Source organism: Zonotrichia leucophrys, chromosome 1A, assembly GCF_028769735.1.
Source record: "Zonotrichia leucophrys gambelii isolate GWCS_2022_RI chromosome 1A, RI_Zleu_2.0, whole genome shotgun sequence".
Classification (NCBI taxonomy): domain Eukaryota; kingdom Metazoa; phylum Chordata; class Aves; order Passeriformes; family Passerellidae; genus Zonotrichia; species Zonotrichia leucophrys.
The window spans coordinates 56,496,285-56,521,897 of NC_088170.1; the positions used below are offsets into that span (position 1 = coordinate 56,496,285).

The window sequence follows — 25,613 nt, forward strand, 5'->3', positions numbered from 1 at the left end:
TCTTTTGCTTTGAAAACAAGTCTCAATATCAACATCTATCCTTCTCCTACAGGCTTTCTTTCAGGAGTCAACTGTCCTCCAGGTTTTGTGTTTCCCTAGCTGAAAATTCACAGAACAGGGGAGACAGTCAACACAGTAAATACAAAAAGTTTTGGTGGGCACTGAAAAACAATGACAGCTCACATCTGACCCATTAGAACCCCAACTGAGAGTCAGTTTTTGTGCAGTGTAATTTCATTGATTAGGCAAAAAGGGAAGTATTCATTAGCAAATCCTCCATAGAAGCCTCTTGTTTCCATTAGCCAAGATGCTTATTCCTTTAGCTACAAATTCTGGGTACTAGTTCTGTCACCTATGCATTTCAACAAGAGCTGCATATTAAACCAAAAAAAAAAAACCAAAAACACCAACCTCTGCCCCTTCAGCAATAGCCAGTGGTGTTTCACTGTCTATCAATAACTGTATAAAGATTTTACCCTCAGCCATTTACAACATGCTTTTACATTTCATGTAATCATACCCTGATGAAATTACAGCTGTTTATGTAATATTTTTAGTATTACTGGAAAACTGCCAATCTAGCAAGGTTAGTAGCTCACAGCTACTCTGCTGCCTCTGTCCATTGCCACTTCTACTTTCAGCAACAGTAATTTCTCAGTATTACGAGAGTTACCATTCTGTGTTTCACTTCTGAAAAAGGACATGTTTAACATACTGCAAATATGAACAACTTTCTAAATGAGCTGACTAGAGAAACCTATTAAAGTAGCAATTGAAGAATACAGAACAGGGTTATGCACTAGGCTAAATAAACTCATGGTGTGAAGGGGCTACAAAATATGCACAGTCAACAACTAACCAAATTCAGTAAGAACAATCAATCAAAATACCCACTGCAGAAACTATATATAGTGTTTTTTCATGAAGGTATGTCTGAAGTCAAACAATTCACAAATTTGTACCACCAACCTTTCATTTCCTCAGAACCTGATAAGATGCAGTTCGCACTGCAAATTGAGAAGCCTATGCATTTTAAAATGTTTTTTAAATCCAGGTATGAGGGGGTGGTGTTTGCCTTTGTTTGGGGTGGTGGGGGGGCAGGGGAGGTGTTTTATTTTTGAGCAGGAAGCACCACTTAGTGAAGGCACATCAGCTTTAAGATCCCCAAATACTTCCAATGAGAAATTCTGAAATACACACTGAATAGCATTTTCACTTTCCTATCCATTTTCATAAAGTTTCATTAACTGTTTTGAATCAATAAAAATGAGCACTGAAAACCTGAACAGCAGACTGGTTTAAGTTTCTATACAACACTCATGACTGTATTCAAATAGGACTCATTAAAAAGGTCACTTTCCCAAAAGGATCCCTTCTTGGTTTCCAAGCCAGCAATAAAAACTGGAATTATTTTTCTACTATGAGCCACTACATCTCATGAGATGTCATTACCAATCTATTATTCTCTTTTGAATTTGATTCTCATTCATAATTACAGCAAGAATTATATTCATATACATAAAGAAAAGAATTCATCAGCTTAAACGAAGGTTTGAATTACTTGTGGGTTTTCCCACCTCAGAGGAACTTCAAAACCTCCAAAGCCTTAATTCAAAAGCTTTCGAAAATTTGCATTTTGTTTTCTAAGTAGAGGAGGGAAAGGAAAAAAAAAGGAGAGGGAGGACAAAATTTAAACTATTTTAAATTGTGCAGTTTTCTTGAAAATATGATGCATAATATGCAAGCACAGATGGGAAGTATACAGCCATGTGCTTTCCATTTCAACAAAATACAGCTACTGTAAGAAAAGATAATAAATTAGACCAGTCCATTAGCTAATCAAATTTATTACAACTAAATAATAAGTAGTCTTTAACTTGACTGCACTATATGGACTCTTCATATGGAAGAGTCTCTCACTCTTCCATTCTCCTTTTCAGGGACACTATTAAGTCATTTTTAGTCCTTTAAATCCTTGCTCCAACACTGCCTTCTCCTCACCCAGGATCCATTCAATTCCCATAAAAAAGAAACACTTTGAACTGACTTTAAAAGAAACACACAATAACTAGTTATTTCAGCACATCAGATTCAAAATATCTTTTTCTAAACTGCAACATTTTATTACAGAAACCAAACTCTGAGATCAGATAAGAAATTAAAACAGCCTTATTAACTTGAATTAAAAGCTCTTTGGCAACAGAGACTGATAGCACCAAGAAGAGCAAAAATCTTGGAATAGTAGCATTTGAAAATTTAAGTCAGGAGATTGTGAGCTTTATACATGTGCTGAGTTTCTGAAGCTTTAACCAGTGTTTTTTCCAGTTCCGTCAGCTACAGTCTCTACATCTCATTCTATGGGAGATTCTGCCCAGTAGTGGCATCATTACCCTAAACCATTGCAGCATCAGAAGTATGTACAAAAGTCACCATAATATCCACAACAATGGTTTTGCACATAGTGCAATCCTTTAAAACCTGTCTTTGACCTTCACTCTGATTCCCCCCTCCTCTTGATAACCCTTGCAGTCTCACCTTAAAAAGGTGGGAATGACTGTTGCTCACCAGAGACCAGCATCATCTTCTCTCTCTCTAGTAAAATCAGCTCTGGGAACAACACATCCTATCTGCAAGAGCCCTTGGGAGGAGGGAAGCATCCCTGTGGGGCCTGAGGGATTTGATGGTGCTATGGTAGGTCTCCAGAAACTCAGATAGCAAGAGAAAGAAACATTGGAGAAATTGGGTGGTACGACCCTTTTTTACAATGGCATTAAGTAAGTAGAGTTTGGTTAAAATCACAGAGAGAGTAAAAGACAGATGCAAGCCCATTCTCTCAGTAGCCCTGATCTAATTTATTTATTTAATAATTTCTTGCCAGTATTGCTTTGTTACTGTCCCTTGATTGTATTTATACTACTCCTCGATCCATCCCTAGAACAGCCCAGGTAAAACACCACTGTGCAGAAAGCAGGTGGACACCCCTATTTATATAGGCTTTTCTTTTGAAACACTGTACTAGGCTATTTCTTCAAACCAATTCTCCAAAGTGTGGAAGAGCACTGCCATTAAACAAATAATTGTTAAACAATGGAAAACCAAAGGAAAGCTAGTTCTGCATTTAAGTTCTCATACTGAACAACCAGATTATGTTCTATTTGGATCTGTAATTGTATGAACAGAAGCTTCATGGCAATACATTTGAAGGTCTAACTAGAACCATTAGAAAGGAGAGTAAGTTGGAGAGTTAAATTAAATAATTGAAAAAGGTTAATCCACACCATCAATGCTATTTATGACCTATATACTTCAAAATGAAAAGTCCCCACGAGATTCAATTCAACAACAATATAGGCCAGTTTGATTAATACATTTACCATTAATCACATTATTATATATTTACACTAATTTAATAGTTATAATATTAGTAAAACAATTTAAATTGTGTACTCAACATACAAAACTTACAAGTATGCAAAATCAGACAAGGCATTCAAACCAGTCCTGCTACAAATTCAAAAAGGAGAACTTCCCAAGTGGAACACTCTAAGAACTTCAGACCTTAAATGATTTTGACAAATACATGGAACCAAAGGAGTGTGCTATGGATTACTTAAGAAACACAGTATTAACAAAATAAATAAAAAGGAAAAAAAGGGGGGGAAAAACCCTCAAGGGCACAAGACCACAATAAAAACTGACAGATTCAATACAGGAAATTAATGAGCTGCCTTTGCTTTTATTACTCATACTTACACTGCTATTCTTAACCTCTATTTATATGCCCTATTTTTTTTTACTTTAAGCTTGTTCTGAAGTCACAATAGCAAGTGTATTGAAATCAATTATTAATCAATTGATTGAAATTGATTGAAATTAATTGATTAATTGATTAATCTGTGATATCAGATTCATTAATAAAATGTTTCCTCTAACAAAAATAAAATATATTATTCTTACCTCTGTTACTTTGGGCTGAAGTCTTAAAACTTCAGGACTCATGCGTGGTATATCTATGTGGATCTAATTAGACAAAGAAGAATACTGTAAAAGGAACCAACAGCACACTTTCTAAGCAACATGATACTTAAAACAATTCCATTGGTTTACACTATTAGTTGTAATTCCATTGTATCATTACTTTTGGGATAACATGGATTTTTACTGCATTTCAAAACATACAGCCAAATCTTTAAGTTAATCTTTCAATGAAGTAAAATTTAAAAACACATATATTTGTATTCACATTCTAGGATCCTTACATCACATTTTAATTATTTGCGAATTATAATCATATTGGCAATACTCATTACCTTAGGGTAATTATGAGTAAATACATACTACTACTTCTGTGAAATCATACTCAACTGCCACTACCATAGAATCATTTAGGATGGAAAAGACCTGTAAGATCATCAACTCCAAATGTCCAAAGGTGAAAGAAGAGTTTAGCACCTATTTTAATGTATTTCACAATCAAGAAGAGAGCACAAAAATACCAGTATTCCTAAAGTTTTTTTCCAAACTTCACAAAGGACTTTTATGCAACAGGGTGCTCAAGTGATGATTTTGTCTTCTATTCACAAGCCTTATGTTACTGATGCTATATACTTCTTGCTACTAAAGATTAGTCTTGAAGCTGAAAGAAAGATCTTAGCTTCTTTTCACCCAAGGAAGGCTAAAGTATCATTGCTCATTGTTACAAACTACTCATTTCAATACAAAACTTGAAGAAAAGTTATCTGATTATCTGGGTGAGTGTGAAAGTTTGACACCCCTATGTTTATAGCACATCATATACAGTCTCAACTTCTTATGCAGAAGTTTAGAACCAGTAAGAAACAGTCACTGCTGTACTTTTCCTATCTATCTTCACTTATTTGAAAGAGGGTTTGAGCAGGAGATGAAAGATTTGAAAATGCAACTATTTTTAAACAGAAAACCATAGCAACATTAATGCTAACATTAAAAGAAATCTATTCTTTTGAATTTCAGATGAAAACTCCTTCATATTTTTCTTCTAAAATTCAGGAAAATTATTAGAGGGCTGTCTATCTGATAAGATTAAAGAAACAGAGAAAAACAGCAGCAAAGTTCAAAAATAATCTTTAAGTCCTTTAGCAAGTGTTCCGTAGATAAAAGTCAATTCAGTCAGGTGTTCTACCTGTCTGTAGGTATCTTGGTGGTTTTCATCATTTCTGGAATCATAGTATTGTTCAACAAATGCAAAATACTCTTTGCGTTTTCTTTGTAAAGTGCTTTCTCTTCGGTCCACATTTGCAGGAAGATAGCCCTGAAAAAACAGTGAAATTATAAAGACATTATTCTTTGCCTTACAAAAAGCACTGCTGGAATTTGATTGCATGTGACAGGAGTTCTAACAAACTGATGCACTGTCATCTACTCCTACACAAATCTAAATAATCCTTTACTAAACTATTTTTTCTAATCCCTCCAACTCATATAAAAGTTCAGAGACAAACATCTTATAAAAACAGCTCTTGGGTTTTTTGCCTTTTTTTTCTACAAAATGCAATTTCTCGTCAAAAATACTAAGATGGTATTGATTTTTGAGGAGAAAAGCTTAAATAAATAAGTTTAGTTAACTTTAATAACATGCAAGTTCCTTAATTTCTATGTGGCCAGTACTGGAGCAATTTTATTAAATTTTTAAACACTGTGTATTAACTCAATTGCCTTTAAGTAGGAATGATATACATTCCTACCTACATTAGCAAGGGAGGTCTAGATTCAATATTAGGAAAAACTCCTTCATGGAAAGGATTCTCAAGCACTGGAGCAGGCTGCCCAAGGAAGTGGCTGAGTCACCATCCCTGGAGGCAGTAAAGGCACACGGATGTGGCCCTAAGGACATGGCTTAGTGGTGGACTTGGCAGGGTTGAGCTTATGGTTGGACTACACAGCCTTAAAGGTCCTTCCCAACCTATACAATTCTATTATACTATATTAAAAGTATTAAAAACGTTATTCCTGTACACTTTAATTACTTCATTTATAATGACAGGAGAATAAGTAAACAAGCCATATTACATTTCAAATACCTTAAGAGGTACTTTCTTTGGCGAAATGAATTTCTTAAAGATATACAGACTTGTGTTTGACTCCAAGTACTTTAAACCTCACCAGTTTCACTTTTTCCTAAAGATTTTGTCTGACATTTAATATCCTATCCCAGTGTTTTGTGTTAAATATTGAATTTATTCAATAATTTTATTGAATAAAATTTATTTATTCTCAACAGTAGTATTCCCATTTATTCTCAACAGTAGTGGTTTCTTCCCTGTAGGATATCTTATTTGGTTGCTTTAGAAAATAATTCACTTCTTAAATCAAATGTGATTGTTTGAAGCACACCGATACTTTCTCAGCAAGTCTTTTTGCCATTATTCAGTTTCAAAGACTGAACTAATCTTTCAATTCAACATGTCATGTTTCCTGTTCACTTTACAAATTAGGTTTTATTTTTAAAAGTTGGGAAGGTTTGCAACATATCAGCAGAGAATAAATTGGTGGAGAGTTTAATCCGTTTGCTCATTAATTTCCTCCAAAGGCTTTTGCAAACATATCTTTGGTTTTGTTATTCAAAAGAGAAGAGAGCCTCTACAGTTCTTGCTGTTTAGGTACAGTGTGCTTAACACTTTAGCTATATATTAAAAATAAATAATGTCTTTTTTTACTATGTGTTGTTACCAGTAGACATGCATAACATCAACAGAGTATTATAGTGAAAAACTGTCTTCATCAAACACTTGTTAACATTATTAACATCCTGACTATGTAACAAATAACTGATCAATTTCTTAAGTTATATTTTTAGAATTCCAATTTCTGTGGTGGTTTTACAAACAAAACAATCATCATCTGCCTCAGGTAGCACCAAGTATACTCTGTTACCTGAGAAAAAATTCAGTCTGGGCTTTTTAAATAAGACTTTTAATAACTGTGAAACAAGCATATACTAAAACCATAACATGCTTTGGTTTCTTCAGTTGTCTGGTTGTTTTTTTGGTATTGCAACAAATCTTTAACCAAAATATCACTTGATTTTTACAAACACTTATTTCCCCGGGAGCTCCTGGTGACTGTATAGAATCATAAAATGGTTTGTGTTGGAAAGGACCCTAAAGATCATCTAGCTCCAACCCCCCTCCCACTAGACCAGGTTGCTCCATCCAGCCTGGCTTTAAACACTCCCTGGGATTGTCCTTATTAGTCCTCCTTACCGGGGACATTAACAGTAGGTCACTATTAGGTTACCACCAGAAAAGCATGGTGCAGCTTATGACCAAAAAACTAGAAGCACTTTTCTTTCCCACTTGGGAAAGAAGGTGAAAGAAAATGCTGCCTTACAGTATAGAAAAGTAATGATTGCTAAAAGACTTGTCTTTGAGTTTCCAAAACATACTAAATGAGGACCACATAATAGATAAAAAATCACAGCAGGACTTACCTAAGAAAAGCTAAGAATTTTCAAAATATTGCCATTTGGAGGTAGAAAAAACAAACAAACAAAATAAAAAAGCCAGCTTCATAAAACCCTTACTTAAAAGAAAAAATCCACTTAATTGATAAAGTACAAAAAATGTAATCTGAAAGCAGGTTTTTGCAGAGATAAGGCAAGATGAATTTACAAATTGAACTGAAATAGATTCTGGAATTGTTAAAGCAACAGAACAAGAGAACTCTACACTTAGGCATTCTCTGGACCAGGAATACTAAATTAAAATCACCTTCTGGATTTAAGTTAAAGCTCCAGGAAAGCCTATGCTCTTACAAGAAAGCAAGAGGAGTCAGCTCATTTTATATTTTTATAATTTGCATAACTCCAACTCTCTAAACCCCACTGTCAGTCTTCTGATTCAGAACTTAAAATGCGTATGCTTTAGCTTACTACATTTCAAAGTCAACTTTGAGTTAGTCATAATTTTTCTTACTTTTTAAAATTTTAAAACAAGACATCCTAAACTTCAAGAGAAAAAAACTCGCCTTTTTTACAAGCAAAATCACATATAGCTTTGGAAACAGAACTAAAATAAATTGTAAGCTCCATGTTTAATTTCAATTACAGCAGGATATTTGAATATCCACCATTAAACTGCATCTGCATTTAACATTAGAAGGAACTAAGCTGCAAATTTAGTAGAACTCATCAACAAGAAAGACTCTTTCAGTCACTGGAAATCAGTGTCAATCTGAAGTAAATACTTTGCATTCCCTACAGAATTATTCTATAAAAAGCAAAGCTATTTAAGTCTACTCTCTGAGAAATTCGATAGTGCTAAACTGGTGTGTGTGTACAATTCAGAATTTTAAACAGTTCTTAAATGCACAAAGATTTGTTGAGAAAGTGTCTTTCACAGCCTCTGGAGAGCAGACATCATGAGAATTCTGCTTCTTTTTTACACAAACATCCTCATAAACTTTCTCCCAACCACAGGCAGACAAATAACAGCTAAAATGCTTAACTAGTTGTCATCACAAGCATTATAGCTGAAAAGACAGACATGAAAAATACCTCTATGAAGAACTGCATTTTTGCAGAAGAATCTTTTTAAACATAGTGCAAACATCAAGATGAAAAAAATCCTATTCTGTAACACCAAACCCAGTGAATCACATATTTCCACAAGCTTTTCCCCACATGCCCAACTGAAACACCTCCATGGCACTTCAGCCAACCTACTCCCAAGCTACAGCCATTGCAATATCCTCTGGCCATAGGGAAAGAGAAGAGTGCTCAGCCAGCCAAAAACTCACACCACGAAAAAGGGATTAGCTTTTTATTGAGATGGTCTCTGAACTGTCTCACAGGTCTGACATCAGGAAAGCCAATGCCACATCTCAATTGACACAGTGGTTCAGAATTGTTCATCTTAAAGCACTACAGAAGAATCAGCCAAAAAAAACCTATAGATGCTATCACTGCTTTTCCTCACTACAGGGCTAATCCTTTCTTGCAGTTACTTTAATGCGAAGTCAGAATGAAGCCTTTCGCAGGACGCTGATAGTCTTTGCTTTCCCTGCCATGTGTCTGTTTTCAAGAAAACCGTTAAGAATGTACTTGTGTTTGAACTCTCCACCATTCCATCAAAACTGGTTGAAAGAAGCCACTGTTATCACGAGCCCTACTTTCACAGAAAGCCAGGCTGAAAAATAAAGATATACAGTCGGCACGATTTACTACTACTTCTCATCCCCCTCCTTTCAGTTTGATAGATTAATCCGGAAATTGAGTAAAAGAACATAACTTCCATTACAATTCAGCACAAGACACATTTCCAACCACCACTGATGGATTACAATTCATGCAAAATCATTTGCAATGCTTGAAAAAGCTATTAGTACTAAAGGCAGAGGAAGAATAAAATAAAAAAAAAATGCAACTTACTGAAAGGAGCTTCCATGCAATTGGACGAACCCGTTTGGGAATGCCAGACCAACTCAATTTTCTCAATTCATCTATTAAAACACAATGGTTTCATGAGAAGCAAGGAAATTACTACAAATTTACATACACAGATACATTCAAATTAGCATAAAGGCATTCACAACAATGGTCTTAGAAAATCCAGTTATTACAGAAATATAGGGCAATCCTAATGAATTAAAATACTGGATAATTGCTATCCATAGGGACACCTATGGTAATAGGTACTGAGTGTGATAAGGCAACTCTCTGGAGTATTTCTCAGCATTACTGTTTGGTATACATGCCTTATATTGTCACAGTTGGCAACCTACTACATAAATGTTTTATTCTTCCAAATATTTTTGAGAATAAACATATCATATGAATAAGAGTAGAAAACCAGTATTTCGTATAGTTTATGAACAAAAACAAGAAAAAAAGAGATAATATCTACCTTAACGAAACAATCTACAAATTATATATATATGTATTTCCCTTCCACCCCAAAGCATAACAGTTAGCTCCAGTTGTTTTAATACCAATGAAAGCCTCAAGTCTTCAAAAGCAAAACCTCCAGCTGTGCATATTCCTGCTCTACTTGTCCTTGTGCAGTATTTATGAACAAATATGCTTTATTGGGTCTAATCTATTTGTGTCCAGGCTGAATGAAAACTTATCTTGTGCATTAATTTATTACTTCCTTACACAATCATTTTGCTCAAGTTTCAAGTTTTGGCTACCTTTATGCACAATCATACCATTTACAAACTATGTAGTTAGTATATGAAGAAAAGAGAAAATAAATTGTAACTCAGCAACCACTTTTATTATTTTCTAGTAACACAGTTGTCAATTCTCAACTCTATACCAACCGAACCCACTCTAATCTTTCACCTTTCCATATTTTTGCTCCACTCTTAACTCACCTGAATAGAAATCCATGCACAAACATGGATACCAATATCTGAAAACAGCACATGTAAAGTAAATATAAAAAAGGAAAACATGCAGATCTACTGTCACAATCAGAAATGTGAAGCATATGATTGAGTGACAGATTATCCCAAATCACCCAGTATAAAAATTCCACTTACTTTTAGGTAACTCATTTAAGACCAAAGATAGAAAATACAAAAGCAAATTGGAACACAGCTGATTTTCCCTCCCTCCCCTTCTGATGCTATTCTGCAATGAACATACACTTCCTTTGATTAGGGATAGCTTGGGCTATCATGTAATTTCAAACAGAAACACACATGATGGGAGTGAGTTCAAAAGGACTGCTCTTTCTGGAAGGAAATCTCAGCACTGGTCATGGAAATGAAAACCAGGGACAAATGATGTGGTTTTTTACAACATAACTTATTTGAAACAGATTCTCTATTTATCCATCATGTAAGATTTGGGAGTGAATACATCCCTACATTCTTCCATGCTGAACACAATTATTTACATTGCTTTGCCACTGCCTTATCCTCTCTGGAAGCTCTTTTTACACCTAGATTGTCTGCTGGGCCTACAAAATCTTCAGCAATGTTCCTTCTCCCAACATATCTGAGAAAAACATTTAAAGCTAGGTTTTATATGTTTCCAAGTTGTTTCTCAAACTCTTTTAGAAATGCTTCCATTCATTTGGCCTGACAGGATTTATATTCTGCTCTGCTCTCCTTATTTGACACAGAACTTTACATTTTGGATTGTATTTAATAACCTTCTATTGCATTTAATAACCTACTCTGCTCTGTTTTCATGCCATCCTTCTGAACTTTCTCAAGGCTTTTGTTTCTGGTTTTGCTTTCATAAGTGGTACAGTAATTGCTTTCAGGACAGAGGACTGTAAGCCAGATGATGGCACAACTGAGAGTTAAGTCAATTCCATCACAAGCCATTAGCCCTGGGTATGTCATGTTTCTATTTCTTCACACTGACTGCTGTCCTATATCACAGCCACCTGAAATTCCAGGATCCCAGACTAATCCAAAAAAACACAGAGAATTCCGGCCCTAACTTCTCACTACAGTGACCTCAACTACTATTTTGCCAGTGACAAAGAGCACACAGCAAAACTCAAAGGGGCTATGCCAGAATTCTTATCAGGTGTAGTAGCAAACCCCAAAAGCACAGAGTCTGATCCCTGCATGGCACTACTGCTAAAGCATCAAATCACATTATGCTTTCCTCTGATGGTTCATCACCAAAACAAGAGGAAAGAAAACAAAGGACCCTGCCCTATCCAACAGCAATTACAACAGCAGGACCAAAGTTATTCCTGGAAGGCTTAGACTAATGTTAATATAACATAAAATAAAATTGCTTCTGGTGAAGAGGAAAAAAAATTGAAGCATATACACAGGAGTACCATTTTAGACATACATAAAAGACTGACAGTGAAGCTAAATTCTAATACTGCTGTTAAAATACATTAATTACATGTGCATTTTATTAGACATACATAACTAAATTTTACAGCGTCTCTATTACAGTCTTTAAGATGGGCTTTATTCTTACAAATGACTCAACAGGTGAGTTCCTAAAAATTAAATAACCACATGTAATTGAAATAGTCACAATCCAGTTCTCAGGTTACCTTGAGACACTAAAGACTTAATTTTTTTTAAAAAGAGGACCCTGGGGACTACTGATTGGTCAGCCTCACTTTTGTGCCTGGGAAGATCATGGAACAGAAGACCTTCCTAGAAGCTCTGTGAAGGCAGGACAGTGATGTGATTTGAGACAGCCAGCACAGCTTACCAGAACAAGTCCTGCTTGAGCAGCACTTTGGCCTTCTACAATGGAGTGACTATCAGTGGACAAGGAAAGGCTTTACAGGTGTCATCTATTTAGACTTCTGTAAAGCCTGTGACATGGTCCCCCACAAAATCCTTCTCTATACTGGAGACAGAAGTGGATTTGATGGATGGACTCTTTGGTGAATGAAGAATTGCTTAAATGAGCACATCCAGGGAGTGATGGTCAAGCTGGAGATCAGGGATGAGTGGTGCCCCTCAGGAGTCCATACTGAGCCCAGTGTCATTCCATGTTGGTGACACATACTGTGGGATCAAGTGCACCCTCAGCAAATTTTCAGTGACCCTGAGCTGACTGGTGGGGTTGGCACAGCTGAGAGCTGGGATGCCATTCAGAGGGACTTGGACAAGTTGAAGTGGGATCACAGGAATGTCATCAGGTTTAACAAGAACAAGTGAAAGGTCCTGCACGTGGGCTGGGGCAACCAACCAGTATCACTACAGGCCAGGGGATGGAGGGATTAGGGCAATACACATGGGAGAAGGACTGGTGGGTACTGGTGGACGAGAGGCTGGACAGGTGAAAAAGCCAAACGTGTCCTCAAAAAGCAGCATAGCCAACAGGTCAAGGGAGGTAATTCTGCCCCCTCTACTACACTTTGGTGAGACCTCCAGGTGGGCATGGAGTGATGCATCTAGCTCTACAGTCCTCAGCAAGAGAAAGACATGGACCTTTTAGAGTGAGTCCAGAGGGCCATGAAGATGATCAGGGGCTGTAATGCTAAACAGATTTTTGGGTTTTTTACATTTTCCATATATTTGTAGCTCTGTAGACTACTATTATATAGTTATATAGCTCCTCAACTAACTATAGTTACTTTTTCTACCCCATTACCTAAATTTTGGAACAATAAGCTAACCTTTCTGGAATCTTATTTAGTCTTCCCTCTGTAGTGTGAACCACTATTTTGTCACTATGTATTATATCCATAATAATGGGGGGTTAGAAGCTAGGGGCAGCTTCAGTGGGGGCCAGAAACATAAAGGAGATTACTTAATTAATTGTTCTTCTAATTGGATGATTTCTCTTAAGTATGCTAATTTGTTAAACTAATAAAACTGTCACACTGTATTGTGTGTATCTAGCTGTATTTGCACCATGAAGAACTTTCATTAAAGGAAACTGTTTAGCTTGTGGCATCAGGCATCAGCTGGATCACCTCTCCTATAAAGACAGGCTGAGAGTTGTTCAGCCTGGAAAAGAAAAGGCTCTGGGCAGCCATTGTTGTGGCCTTTCAATACTTAAAGGGAGCTTATAAGAAAAATGGGGACAGACTTTTTGTCAGCAGCTGTTTTGATGTGACAAGGGGTAATGGTTTTAATCTGAAAGACAGTAGCTTCAGACTAGACGTAAGGAAATTTTTTACAGTGAAGATGGTGAAATGCTGGAACAGGTTGCCCAGAGGAGTTGTGAATATCACATGTTTAGGTGAGGGTCTCAGAGCAACCTGATCTAGTTGAATATGTCCCTGCTAATTGCAGGGGTATTGAACTAGATGTCTTAAGGGTCCCTTCCAACCCAAACTATTTTATGAACTTTGTAACGTTTCAGCCAATGACAAATAGTTTAATAATTAATTAAAATACTTTCTCCCTAGTCAAAGCATAACATCAATTAATTGTCATTAGAGCAACTCCTTCCCCTTGTAGATTTCCCAAGGAATTAGACATCCTAGTTTTGAGTCTCCAAGCATGTTTCCAAGCACAGACTTTCTACAAAAGAGTTTTAACAGCACCTACAAATCAGACACACATTTTCTATCAAGAGAGTACAGCAAAAATATTCTTTTTTCAATACAATTAATGTTTTCCTAAACTTCCAGAACAATTCTTTAGAAAATGAGCGCTTGGAAGCATTCTAATTACAGACACAATCACTTGTTAAAAGAACGAGCAAAGCACCAGCTGAAATAAGCCAGATCCAAAAACAGTACCTGTAAAACCCTGTCTGAACCCTGTGAACTCTTTCTCAAACTAAAAGGATACTTTCTGAAAAACAGTTTAAACCCCATTTGTTAGTCTGTTTTTCAGCTGCCTCATTACTTGACATAATTCTGTGACCAATTCTGTGACCAATGTATGAAAGAATTTATAAATCCCCATAGATTTTAGACAGAAAAATATCTCAATTTGCTCCTACTAGCCAACTATCACTTCTGCTTAGGAGACAGCAGTTACTCTTCACAGAAACATTGCTTTAGGATATTTTATTATTAAGGTATAATGTGGTATGAAAATGCTTCAAATCAATATTAATAACTTAATTTAGGAAAAAATTTGATCTGGCTTACTACAGTACATTTCCAGATAAATTTCCTCTTTCTGAGAAAGAAAAAGTTTAAAGCAATTGTTCTAACAGAAATCTTAGGACTATCCTTTAACTGCATTTAGATTTAAAGACTTCTTATATTCCATAAATATTTCATGGAGAATTTTACAAAGAAAACACGCCATTAGTTTGCCAGCTTTTAACTGTACAAGCAATTACTGGAGTTACTACCCACTACACCTAAAACATGAGGCCAAACAACCAAGTCGACAAGTATTTTTCCTGGAACTACAAGCTAATCATTCTACCCATTACAAATATATAAGAAATCAGAAATATTAAAGGAGTTCAAAGTTTCTCTGTATGTATTATTCATTTTTGATACAGCTGTTATTTCATTGAGATTACTATACATGGCTACATGAAGTCATGGCCTGCATGAGCAACTCCATGATAGATATGATAAACTAGATTTACATGTTTTATGTTCCTGCAACATAAATTCCATGGATATTTTAACTATAAAAAGCTGGAAAATTCTTTCAAAAGCAGAGATGCACAGAACTGCAGCTCCCCCAACAGCATGTTATAATACAGGCAGTACATATAGAAAATAACTTTAATACAGAGCTTGTTATTACTATGGCAACCACAGCAACTGGTTTTCAAAATGAATAATAGCTCTGTTAGGCACTTCATTAATTTTTTTTTTTTTTTAATCAAACACTGCCCTTAATCTTCTCAATGGAACAAAGAGTTATTCTGAATGCTGCAGAAACAGGAAATAAAGTCCAATCCACCTTTGTAAATACAGGGTAAGATCCTTTTCAGAGCCTTTGCTAGAAAAGAGTAGGGAAGTACATCCTGTCTGCTACTTTACATAAGAAGTCAGAAACAGAAGCAGATGAGGTTGGTTTTACAAGGTACAAGAAAGCAAGTGATTAGGTAAACTAAGACAAAAAGAAGAATATTGAAATTGCCAAGACCTGCAACATGTGAAGCCAGTGATCCAGTGATGGAAATGATAAGTAATGGAGAACAACTGTGGCAGCAGCAGATGTTTTTCATAGTTCTCCCAAAACATCCAAATTTTGTGCAATATCAACTGTTTTGCCATTGAAACAGTTTCTAACTTTTCATGTACAACTAAGGGAAAACCTTTTATACCCTATTCTGAATGTTAAATAAAAAAGCAGCTCTTAATGATTTAATTACGAGTCTTTACTTCAGTGGTTGCACTGGAAGTATTATTTAGTTTAGCTTTACTATAGGTTCTATTATACCAAATTCCTGTATAAGGCTAGCCCTTAACCTCTAATCCATGTGAGTATTTCTCAGTTAACTGCAAATATACATCACATCCAGAGTAATTGTCCATTGTAGCTAAAACACACGTGAGGGCAAACCTAACCAATAATCTGCAACAGGGAGGCAGCGCAGCACAGACATACACAGTGAAACTTGCTCCACTGTGTTTACCAGCCCAGAGAAGTTTTATGTACTTCTTCCAGTTCTGGGCATGCAGCTAATGAAGTAACAATGACTTATGTTTCAACATTATTAATAGTGAAAGAGATGCTGGCAAGAAAACCTAAAGGATTAATTATACTTCCTTGAGCCTTCGTAAACTGATTTACAAGCTGTATGTGCCACTCATTACAACATGCACATTGCTAATCTTGATGCTCAAAAGCTTCAGGACACACAGCATGTTCAGAGTTCTCAGTAGTCTTGTTGGTGACATTCCTGCTACGTCCCTCCCATGCCACAAAGTCTGCAAAACATCATGGGAAGAGGCAAAGCTGCTCCCTCAGTCTATGACTTCAAGAGAGAACACTGAACTTCTCACCCATGTATTTTACTGGATAACACAGGTTTCACAAAGTGTTAAGTTCAGCTTTCATGATGCTCTCAGGTAAGGAAGGGAGATGGCACACCAAAAACAAACCAACAAACAGCCATACAAACTCAAAAACTACAAGAACACTTCATCATGTAATACTTCTTTCTCCTAGTTCATCCAGACTAAAATACCCCTCTTCACTGTATTGTTCACCACATGGCTAAGACTCACACCTGAACACCTGATCAAAAATCAGAGCAATGATCATCTAAAAATTCTGCTAAAACTTAACGGACACAAAAAAACCCTTTTAATTAACCAATCTTGTAATCAGGAGTAGAATGCTAACTCTTTTCTTTTTTGATGATCAGTTAGTTGTATCTACCACGGCAATTTTTCCATGTACACAGAAATTTGAATGAGAATTTAGTGTTTGTTTGGGTTTTTTTTAACAGTAATCCCTTTACAACAGCTGAACTTAGGGGTCCCACTGTAATTCTCTACATCCAAATCCACTTGGAAAAAGACATAGTACAGAACTCCACTCTTCATTAATAGAGCCATGAGTATAACATGGGAGTTTTAACAACTGTGCTAAGAGCACACTTCTTTTTGAACAGATCAATAGTTTTAACCTGAAATGTTCCCTGTGGACATCCATACAAAAAGAAACAGCTTAGCCTCTAAGCTATTCTGATACTAACAAAAATCCCATAGATCTTCTATTTATAGACAAGAAATCCAGAACCTCAGAACTAGGCTCATCTGTGCAGTTCACAATGCCTCTTACCCATTTATTATTTTGGTCATACTTGAATACCAAAACTCTTGACCAAAAAAAAAAAGGTAAAGCTTTAGGTGACAGGCTCCTTTTTCAGAACTGAGAAAAGGGAAGGATTATCTTGTTTGTTAACAGGAGCTGCAGCTGGTTCAGTCTTAATATTTTTTTTCCCCCTCAATAAAAACTTAGAATCAATGATAGGTGGTGTTTGGAACACATAAAGGTAAGAAGTCTTCACTCAAGTCAAAATTAATAAATCCTTGTTAAAAAACAACATTAATCTAAAACTAAACTACAGTTCTGCAAGCCTTTGATACAGTCCCCCACAACATCCTTGCCACTAAAACTGGAGAGATTTGTTTGAGGGATGGGCTGTAAGATGCAGACATTTGGTCAGTTCCTTATCCAAAGAGCTGCAGTCAATAGCTCAGCTCCAAGTGGAAGCCAGTAACAAGTGGTGTCCCACAAAGGCCCACAGTGGGGCCAATACCATTTAGTGTCTTCCTCGATGCCACTGACAGAGGGACCGAGTGCACACTCAGCAAGCTGGCAGATGACACCAAGCTGTGACACAGTGGATTTGCTGGAAGGAGCACATCCCATCCAGGGAGACATGGACAGGCTGGAGAGATGGGCCAAGGCAAACCCCATGAAGATCTACAATGGCAAGTGTAAGGTCCTGCACCCAAACTGGAGCAATCACCAGAATCAGCACAGGTCTGGAACTACTATGTCAATCTTAACAAAGGAAGAGAAATGCATCCTGAAGAAACAAACTAGGCAAAATCTTCTCAAAATTGTTTCAAGAATCTATTATCATCTAATTACAATGAAAAATCATAAATTAATACCTTTACATTGAAATATTTCACCAGAGCAGTAATCAGAATAAATGCCTACTATTAAATGAAAATACAAGTTATGAGACCAACCCACAGAAAATAGGAAGACAAAATACTAATCCTGCAACAAGTAACTAAAAAGGGAATAAATAATGGATATTTAACATTCATGTCTTTCAGAAGACTCTGAATTAATAAAAAAAGATATTACAAAATCTATTGGTACAATACTGCCTGGTTAATAATATTTTTATTAGCTAAATAGGAAAGCACGTTTTGTAGATAAAAAGCTAACTAGAACAGGACAAGCATCAGAGAGGACACCTTTTGGTGATAATAATTTGAAAAGACAGACATGACTAATAGCACATCACATGAAGCAGCAGTAGGACACGTTAACTTTATACTATATATCAACAAACTGAAAGAAGAATAGGCGCTCACATGATCAACTACAAGTAATTCACAGCTGTAGGGGGCATTAAAATTCTAAATTACATGGATGTACCAGGAGCACAGAGATAAATCACTGTGTAGCTTAGTGCAGATAAATTAATGAAGCTGGGAACAAAATTAATCAAGTTCATCTCAATTAATGTATTTTGTAAAGTTATTGAAACTTTTCAATAGCACCAGTTTGGCAAGCAATTTTATAGGACATAACAGACTGGTTACAGAATACTAGATTTATGAGCCATAAGTGAAAGAAAAGGTAATTACTATGTTAGATCAGGTTTAATATAAATCTACAATGGATGTGACCATGAATAGGAAAATCCTATTTCAAGTTGCTGCAACAATACAGCAGCATACTGTGATGGGGAAAAGAGATATCTAACATGTTTTCTTTCTGAATTCAATCTCTAGAGAACCACTCTTGAATTCTTTTATTACAGCACACAGAGAAAACCAGCTATTGTTACAAAATAATCTGAGATTACAGCATTTTAAATCCTGTAAAATTATGTAATTAGTTTTTGCTACTATCGGATAAATCCAAAGTTCAGCTATTCTTTACAAGTTCTGTAAGACTTCACAACATTATCCACTACTTCCATAGCAAAAGACTAGCTAAAGACAGCACCCAACTCAGCAGCCTCCAGTACTCTCTGAAAAGGTTTCCTTTTTGAGATCTGGTCAAAAGGAGGAAGAAAATTAGATGAGTTTTTTAAAAAGTACAATGGAAAGTGCTCTTGAATGTGTACAGCAGCTGGAGTAAATTTAACATGGGAATACTTCACAATTCTCATGGGTGCTTTTACAGGGCTTTCTATTATTTTTACCAAGGTAGTATGCTAAAACTTCAACATATTTTATTCAGCTTGGGATTTGTCATGACTAAGTAGGAAAAAAAGAGATCCTAACATGCAAAACAATTTGACAATTTAAGAAATTAGTTGGTTTGACTCTGAAATAATACATGTTTTATGTTGCATAACGGTAGCAATACAATGTTTTGAAGCTTCATTAAATGAAGAGAACAGAACACACCAGGTTTATCACTGGTTGTTATTTTACTTAAATAAACACATTTCTCACATCCAATTAGCTACTAATTAGCCATATATGTATAAAAAACAGAAAAATAGTTGATTTGAAAATTAAAGCACTTCCTTAATGCCTTTATCAGCTAATTTTTAAATTTATATTAGTAACCCATCATACATCAACTGTGGTGAAGTTGCAAGTATGCAATAACTTGTTTGTTACTTTGTCAGATTTTATCAACATTGCTTACATTGTGTTTGCACAGTAAACATCTCCCTAAAACATTTTACAAGATTACCAAAAAACACAAGTTTAACAAAAAGAACCAAACTTTAATTGGAAACCTGATAGACACAGCAGAACTGTTCCTCTAAAATGTACAAATGGTCTGTGAAGGAAAGAAAAATTTCTTCTCAGAAATATTACCCGCAAACTGCTTTGTTAAAGTTCTGTTCCCCCCACTTAAAGCAAGCAACTGTTTGCAAAAATTCTGCAAGCCCATCTTCACTTAGTAATGCAAGGTCCATTACAAGGAAACACAAGACCTGAAATTCAGTAAGTCTGCAGCAAACTGCAAGTCAAGCATAAACAGGTTTGTTGCACAAAACTACTGTGAATTATTCCTGCTGAACACGCTGGCATGCACTAGCAGGAGTCAGCAGCTATGCAGACAAACAGAGCCTACAGCTACCCCACAGCTGTCTCCTGAGCTCAGCCATCCTCCCAGCAGCCCCACTCTGCTTCCTGACCTGCACGCACACATCTCACTACCATCTAATGGACAGGGGTCACTCCTCGAGTGCCCATCCAACCAAACTGCTTCTTACAACAGGCTCCTTCTACCAGCCCACATTACTTGCAGTAACTGCCTATTTCCACGAGCTCAAAGTAGCCAGCCTGTGGACCAAACCCAACTCCAAAATCTGTTAGTGGTTTCCAATGATTAAAATAATCTTCACTTCCAAATTTATACACATAATTCATCTTATTGAGATTTCTCTTGTGAAAGAACACACTCCTTCACACCTCTAGTTGGCATACATACTAAAACTGCATTTTACACCACCTTTATAAGATGATTATTCAAGTGTGAGTCAAAGGCTTTCAAGGTCATTTGCATTACTTTGTATTCACAGTCAATGTTGATTTCTCTTGTTATGATAAGAGAATATGCCCATGACATGGCTACAAGTTCCAGAAATTAACTTACTTCTATTTTGCTTTGAAAGGACTTGTTACATAATCTATTTCAACAAAATGTGAAACTATACCAAGAAAACAAATACAATAGAAATACTTGACTTCAGTTTACTTCTACTTCCAAGCAAAACCAAGCCTAATACTTGCAGAAATTAAGAGAAATATTTACAAAAATGTCTCCATGTCCTACTAATTTAATTCACTGTGACAAACAAAGCCCAACTATTTGTGGGTCTAACACAAAACATACACATACCACACCACCCCCCACACACACAGACAGAATAAGCCATCTGCACCAGGAAAGCCACCTATCCCTATATTACTCACCACAACTTTTAGCTTGGAGCCTACTGCCTAGCTTCTGCCTTAATACATTTCCAGTATTGTTCTGAAGAAAACAGGAAAAGAAAAAAAAAACCCCAACACAAAAACCACCCCAACAAAAAATTAAAAAGTCCACCACACACAACCTCTAACACTTTCCCAGGCTACTGCTGTCATTATAAATCAAGAACACCTTTTAAACATAACCTTCACTGTAATACAGAGCTAAACCGAACATCTTCCAAAAATGCAAACATTAAAAATGTATATAGACATGCACCCACCAGATTCTGATGAACTGTGCATACAGCAATAAGCATATACATATTTGCATATATGTGCACACACACTTTCCCTAAGACACCAAGAATTCAGTCCAAGCACTACTATCATACATGAGCTACTCCTGAGAGCGTCATGAGCATCAAGAGCTTGCATGCCATGAATAACGAGTCCACTTCTTTCACTAAAACTATAATGTATTACCTGTAGATAGATATATGTGCTATTGGACATATTCCAGATACAAAAGTCAAAATATTTGCATCAAAAAAGTCAAAACTGGATATAAAATTCTATTCACACAACTTCAAACTGTACTTATCAGTTTGTACAGCAAGAGACAGAACAAGCTTCCTATAAACAGATGTAGAAAAGGCATTATTTAGTGGTTTGTACAAGAAATAATATTGAGAGCTTACTAGATATTTTTCACACTTTAATATCAAGGAAGCATATTCATATTTCACTTTCTTACATATATTTCAGGGTGAGATTCATAAAGTTCAATAGCAAAAAAAAAATATTGTTTGTTTTATATTGACTAAGTCACCACAGACAGGGTGACTGCACTCCTAATAGGACTGGAAATTTTCTCCCAAAATTATTTCACTTTAATCCATAAATCTGATTTACTGGTAAAGTATTCTAAACTGAACAAACAGCAAAAGTGAAATGGATAGGTTTAAACTGAATTCTGTCTTTCCTCTGATTTTGCAACCTTATATAACGAAGATTTCTACTATCACAACATTCTTTAGCTATGAGTTTCCATGTCAGTCATAATCACAAAGGTCGCAACATCTCTTAGATCAAAGGGCTAAAAAGTGATATTTGATTACCATTTTCAAGTTTATGTAAAATATGTTTTAACACCTCTCTTTATTCACAGTTGCATTTCATAAGAACATCTTATAACTCACTGAAATGCTCAGTCTCATGCAGTTATTATAGTTTCCATAATTGTACTTCCCCAGCATCAATCTGACAACAAGACACAGGATGGAAAAAAAAATAAATAAGAGCTACAACTTAGACTGTATTATATTGAAGAAGCCTCATGACAGTGACCAGGCAGAAGAGCATCAATTCAAGAACTGTAAACATGCAATTTCTACTTCTTTCTCTAAGCTTCCTGTAATGGTCTACCTCTAAGACATTTTCTTTATTCATTATTTTGCCCTCAACTCCTAATCACCAAGTTCTCCAAATGGAGTGTACTAATCCTGCTTCAGATTTTCACTTGGGATACAAAGCCATTTGATTCTGTGATACCCTCTTGGCACTTGTATTGACTATTCAGCAGCTAAAATCCAGTAAACAAAGGGAACAGTCAAGTTATCTGACAATACATTTGTTTTGCCATTGACTTGTTGTCAGCACTCACAGATGAGACACAGAACCACTGTATCAGCCTGTGAACATGAAGAAGGCTCACAGAGCAGACAAGCAGCAATACTTACACGCCTCATCGTTTGTCACTCCTATTTATTTCCAGGCATGAAAATCACACTTACATACAAAGCTGTTCCCTTATCAGGCATTAACAATAAACACAGCTAATTATACTGTGGGGCTTTTTTCTACAGAGATTAGTCTGCTAGGAAGAAATAATGTGAGAAAGAACAAGAACCCATCAAACACCCTACATATATCAGTAGGATGTATGCAAATCACTTATTAAAAGCAGGAGTGCTACAAACTTCCAATTTTATTCATTTTTTTGGAAGATCAATTTTCAATGTTGAAAGGATTAAATCCTAACCAAACCATATGACAGGACAGTACATCAAACAGGAAAATTCTACAGTTTAAAAATAGTTTAGATGTAATTCATAGGTCCTATGAGAAACACTCACCAAGATCTGTATTTGGGCCAGCAAGGAGCTGCTTAAATTTGTCCAGCCGAGACGCTTCTCTCTCAGTTAATGCAGGAGTAACTGAGGTGCTGCAGTCTGCCATTCCACTTGCCAAGGGAGGTATGCAAGTTTGTGGAAGTGACTGTGACCTCTGCATGGCAGAATTTTCACTAGCATTATCTGAAGGGAAAAAGAAGTATGGCAGTTAGCCTTGGCTAGTGAGAAGATTACTAATCAGTTGAATTTAATTTGTAAATTTAAAACAATCACATTTTTGAAAAATGCAAACTCAAGTACAGCAGATGTTTGGACTTCAAATTACTTGGATTTAGCAGAAGGAGCATTTCTCTTTGAAGCAGTATTCCACAATTAAAATACATCAGAGGTCATATTAATAGCAAGTCTTATGGATTTCTAAAATCTGTGTTACAAAAAGCTGTTTTGATTCTCCCTTACATTCTTAAAAAAAATAAAAAATAAAAAAACAACCACTGAGGAACCTCGCAATTATTGCAATTGAAAGCATGTATAAAACCATGGAAAAGAACACATGAGGGTGAATATCCCAGTCCACCTGCATGATCTTCTCCTGCTTTTCAATATATTTTAATTACAATTTAATTATAATTTTTCACAATAGTGAAAAACAAAAACAAATAGCAAAACCAAAAAAAGTTTAGTTATTCTTCCCTCACACACATGCATTACAATTTCATAAGGCATGCAGTCTTCCTCTCAAATAAATCACTAGTGATAAACAGTATTTTCCTGCAATATTAATAAAGGGTTGGGAAGGGTTTACTGTCTTACAGGGACAAATATGGTAGCTCTCATCCTTTAACTCCCAAGATCTTTTTCACTTTTCAACATACCTAATGAACTGGATGTATGGCCTTCACTGACTGATTTAACAAGCCTATTATCACCACATGCAACTGGAGTCAGCTGTGCAAATTCCTCTTGTTTTTCTTCCTGTAGATGTTCTTCCTGAAATTTATGCTGTTCTTGTAGCTTGCTGTGATTCTGAATTACTTTGTGAGCTGTTTCCATGACCACTTCTGTATTTAAGTTTTCAGCAGCTATTGCTAAGAGTTCATCATCATCATCTCCAAGATCCCAGGCATCACTTGTGTTACTTTCAAATTCTTGGAAGGTGCTGACTTTCTTCAATTTCACTGGAGTTGTAGGTGGCTTTGAACTTGGTTTTATCAAGCTGTTCAAAAACAAATAAACACTATTTACAAAACCAGTAAAGAAGCAAAACATTCTGGGTAGGACCAAACCCTGAAAGTTCATAGCTGATACTACATAGGTAGCAAATATTTCTCTCTCCAGTCATGTTGCCACCACATCCACCCACCATAACATACAGCTAAAGAAATCTGAAAAAAAAGGCTGTAAAAACTGACACTGTTGCTTTGAACAGAAGCAAAACAAATCTTTCCTTCCCTTTTCTTAACAAAACAAAACCCAAATAAAAAAAAAGGACTACCCCCAAAATCACATGAAAGGATTACTACTAGAATAGCTTATAAATAGGGCACGCTGCACTGCTCTTGCTTCATCCATTTCTGCAGATTTCAGCCCTTTCAATGCAATTGCTGCACAACAGCACAGGAGCTAAAATCAAGCCATGGTCTACTCCTAAGTCATCATAAGCAATCATGCAATACAATCACTGTCATAAACAAACCAAGTCTCACCTTAAAACTCATTAAATCTATCATTCCTTTTCATCTAGGCATGCCAGCATGGATTTCCTTCAGAACTTTGCTCTTCTCAGAGGAAAGATATTTCTTCCAGTTACTGGTCTAAGTGGACCCTGATCAGCTCCCAACCTTTTGCCCCTCTGTCAACAGGCAGTGTGAGATATGAACCAAGTACCCCTCCCTAGCCTGGAACCTGCTCTCACTTACAGTAATGCAGAGCAATCCCATCTCCCTTTAGAAGTGAGCTGAATAAGGTATAAAGTTGAGAGGGTTTCTTAGTCTGTTCTCAAGAAATGAAGAAGTTACTGCCATTAATTTAATTGTGCTTTCACAGAATGGGTAAGATGGGAAGGGATCACAGAGGGTCATCGGGCCCAAACTCCCCACTTAAGCAGGGTCATCTGGCACAGAATCACATCAAGATCATTCTTGAGTTTGTTTCTGATCTCTCTCTCTCCACCTGGGCTAGGTTTTCTTTTTTTCTGTTAAGACAAGGCAGGCAGAACTGCAAATCAGAAAAAGTTCTTACCCAGTTCTCATACAGTATCAGGTACAAGGTTTCTGTTATGTCCTGCAGGGATTATCTTCCCTAACAGGTGCTACAGCACACTTTCACCTGACTTGTCATCACTGTCCAAAACAGCAAGGTCTTTCTCTAGTTCTGTCACTTCAAGCTATAAACTTCCAGTTTTTGTTACTGTGTCTCTATACCTCCGTATTTTGAGCCAATTAATCTCATTTCTTTTAATTCCACCCTCAGGATCACACATTTTAACTGCCTC

The 25,613-nt window shown here is 36.2% G+C and overlaps 1 protein-coding gene across 1 annotated transcript in view; it reads right to left on the reverse strand.

Annotated features, from left to right (window-relative positions):
• Positions 1 to 25,613, reverse strand: part of TBC1D22A (TBC1 domain family member 22A) — a 141,700-nt gene that overhangs the window by 113,032 nt on the left and 3,055 nt on the right. The window contains exons 3-7 of the mRNA XM_064702797.1: positions 23,995 to 24,335; positions 23,123 to 23,302; positions 9,407 to 9,477; positions 5,162 to 5,290; positions 3,958 to 4,020 (exon numbers count right to left, since the gene is read on the reverse strand). Coding sequence (XP_064558867.1) covers positions 3,958 to 4,020; positions 5,162 to 5,290; positions 9,407 to 9,477; positions 23,123 to 23,302; positions 23,995 to 24,335 — 784 coding nt within the window. The remainder of the gene's footprint in view (positions 1 to 3,957; positions 4,021 to 5,161; positions 5,291 to 9,406; positions 9,478 to 23,122; positions 23,303 to 23,994; positions 24,336 to 25,613) is intronic.